Source organism: Mizuhopecten yessoensis, unplaced genomic scaffold (genome assembly GCF_002113885.1).
Source record: "Mizuhopecten yessoensis strain PY_sf001 unplaced genomic scaffold, ASM211388v2 scaffold4421, whole genome shotgun sequence".
Classification (NCBI taxonomy): Eukaryota; Metazoa; Mollusca; class Bivalvia; order Pectinida; family Pectinidae; genus Mizuhopecten; species Mizuhopecten yessoensis.
The window spans coordinates 154,202-157,224 of record NW_018405538.1 but is presented as its reverse complement, the minus strand read 5'-3'; the positions used below and the strand labels follow the sequence as shown (position 1 = coordinate 157,224).

The window sequence follows — 3,023 nt, the reverse complement described above, 5'->3', positions numbered from 1 at the left end:
CACTTTTGCATCGAGTTTGTAATGTATATTAATAAAAGTTATATCAGCTTAAAGATTATAAAATTATCTTGCTTAGAGTGGTCACCGAACAAAAATCGGTTCTGCGATTAACGAGTAATGGGTAAAAAAAGACAGAAAGTTACGAGAAAGTTATACTTTTTTCGTCATTTTTCAAACGATTTCGATTCATTCCGGCCACCACTTTTGCGATTAATATGACAGATGTGTTTAAACAGTTGGTATCATATTAACAAGTGCAAAATTCCCTTGACCAGAGTGGTCTCCGAACAAAAATCGGTTCAGTACTTTTTGAGATATGAGTATTTATTAGAACGAAAACAGTTGAAAATATTGCCATTTTTATTTCATAGTGGTTCATTCCGGCCACCACTTTCACTTCCAATATTAAATAATGATACGCATAACTTATATCATTGTGACGGGTATAAAATTATCTTTCCTAGACTGGTCTCCGAATAAAAATCCAAGACGTATTGAGGGAGATACAGCCTAATATATACAATAAATCAACAAAATAATCTCCACGCCTGAGTGCATTCCGGGTTTTGTCCTCACCCATATTCTCATCCGGCGAGTTGACATTTAGCATTACGTAATCTACGTCAGAACTCTTCTGGGTGAAGGCCGAATATTGAGACTTCCGATTTGTGATTAGCTGCAACAGCTGACGCTATGAACAGAATTTTAAGATCATCAGTGTCAAAAATCAGGGCTTTGACATACGTAAATATATAGTTTCTAACGTTAATTAACATTTTATCATGTTATGGTTGCTGATCGCTTGTGCTAAAGATAAATGTTTTAGTGCATGCTCCACTTATTAAATTACTGCACAAGTTCATTTGCGAGAGTGTTTGCTATGCACAGAAAACACAGATTCNTTTGAATAAGCCTTTACATGGAGGAAGGCCTTCAACAAGTTTGGAAGCAATGGTTGTAAAAAAATTGTTAAAATGATTGGCAATAGTTAAGTTTTCATGACAATTTTCACCTTCAATGTTCAAAACTACATTCATATTCGTTTTTCTTTTAGTTTCATAACCCAAATTTTTGAAATGTTTCCATAAGTTTTTTGAATCATTTTTGTTTTCCTCAATCTTGTGGTCAAAATATTGATTTTTTGCTTTTCTAACCATTCTCTGCACATGATTTCTATGTTTGCAGTAATGTTTATAGTCTGAGGTTTGGCCAAATTTTCTAAATGTGTGCAAAAATGTATCCCTAGTTCTTATCTCTTCGAGAATTTCTGCTGTCATCCACGGTTACCAAGTTATACTTAGGTAATGTACTTCGGTTGTCCCTGAACATTAAAAATTGTTGTTAGGCCTTGTTCGTGTAGATTTCATTTTAGATACTGAGTGAGCATAGGAGTCTGAAATATTGTCAATTATCAGTGATATAAAAATAACCCCTATTTTAAATATATGCAAGGATCATCATGGAAGGGGCCATTGGGCCGGGCCATTGACACCTCAAAAATGAAATTGACCCCTCCACGTTTTAATTTTCTTCCAATTTTTATAGAATATTATATAAAAAATACTTTTTTATTTTGATATTGACTAAAAATTGCTGAAATGGCCAACTGCTCTGAACTTCCTGGATTTCCCCTGTATATATCATGTTTTTAGCTCACCTGGCCCGCTAGTAGTCTTTAACCACAAAGTGGTTTTTAACCAAATTTATTCTGGAATATCCTTGGCCAAAGGGTTTTCAGTTTTGTATAAACATACAGGGTGTGGAGGGGGCAGGCCCAATAGGGAAAATGTCCAGGGGCGTAGGATAGGGACATTCCACCAAAGGGTAAAACTCAAATTTGAAAATCCAGAGTGTAGAAATTTCCCTTGGGAATGAAAGAGTATTTTTCTCTCATTTNCTGCTAGTGGTCGATGACTGTTTACTAAAAAGGCAATTGTATACTAATTATAAAATAGTTATATTATGATCCAAATATAAATTACCCTGTTGAGCTGTTGAAAACTCACGTGAAAGGTAAAGAACTCCCAGTAGATGTTTTAACTTTAAGTTTACAGTTGCTACAATATAGGTATTTTTTTACAACATACAGACCGGAATGGCCGGAATAGGTCAATACAAACTTCTTGACAAATTTTCATATGTTAAGATTCCAAAAGATGAAATAGTCATCCCCAAAAAACTTCCAAACCCCGACGAAATCTTAGACTTTGTAAAAGGTAATGTAAAAAACGAGTCTTTTATGAAATCCTCGCGACCTACTTCCAATGAAAACACAGAAACAAACCAAGTCAGTGAATCAATTCAAGAAACTAACGCAGTTCAATCTAGGGAATCTAAACAGGTAGATATATCTGACGATCCCCAAACCGAAAATCAACAACAATCAACTGATACTATTGAAGTAGCAGATACACCAGACTCTTTCGAAAAAAAGTGTCAACCATCAAACAAAAATCTGTCCCAAGTATGCTTAGCTAAATTAGTTTTGGAAAATAATGGCATAACTTTTGTTGAAGATCAAAAAGCTTTCATCATATGTGGGAACAATGGCACTAAATATGCAGTCACTTTATATCCAAAGGAAACTTGTCGATGTCCGTCTACGGGAACTTGTTATCACATCATGGCCGCTAGAATGAAAATGGGGGACGAAATTGTAGAAAAGGAAAGAACCGTTAGTTTAAAACAGTTATCTAAGAACAGTTTAAAAAGAAATGATAAAAAGTCCGGTAAAAAAACCACTAGAGGTAACGATTATGACAGGGAGGTAATTGCGGCACCCGATTCAGTCACGCTAAACCAAGATAATGATACAGTAATGGTAGATATCACGCCACCTAAAACGCCAAAATCTACGAAAATAAAAGATAAGTTTACCCCCTCCCCAGGGGGAAACGTGAGACCCCAGGGTAATGAAATTCACAATTTTGGTAAAGCACCTTAAGACCCTTCCATCTATGAAGAGTATTTGATTCTACCATATCTGGGTCTTGAGAAGAAGATTTTTGAAATTTTAGTCAATT

The 3,023-nt window shown here is 35.2% G+C and overlaps 1 protein-coding gene across 1 annotated transcript in view; it reads left to right on the top strand.

The window, feature by feature from the left end:
• Positions 1–630: 630 nt before the first annotated feature.
• Positions 631–3,023, top strand: part of LOC110449028 — a 13,308-nt gene continuing 10,915 nt past the window's right edge. Inside the window, exon 1 of the mRNA XM_021495601.1 lies at positions 631–744. Coding sequence (XP_021351276.1) covers positions 694–744 — 51 coding nt within the window. The 5' untranslated portion in view covers positions 631–693. The remainder of the gene's footprint in view (positions 745–3,023) is intronic.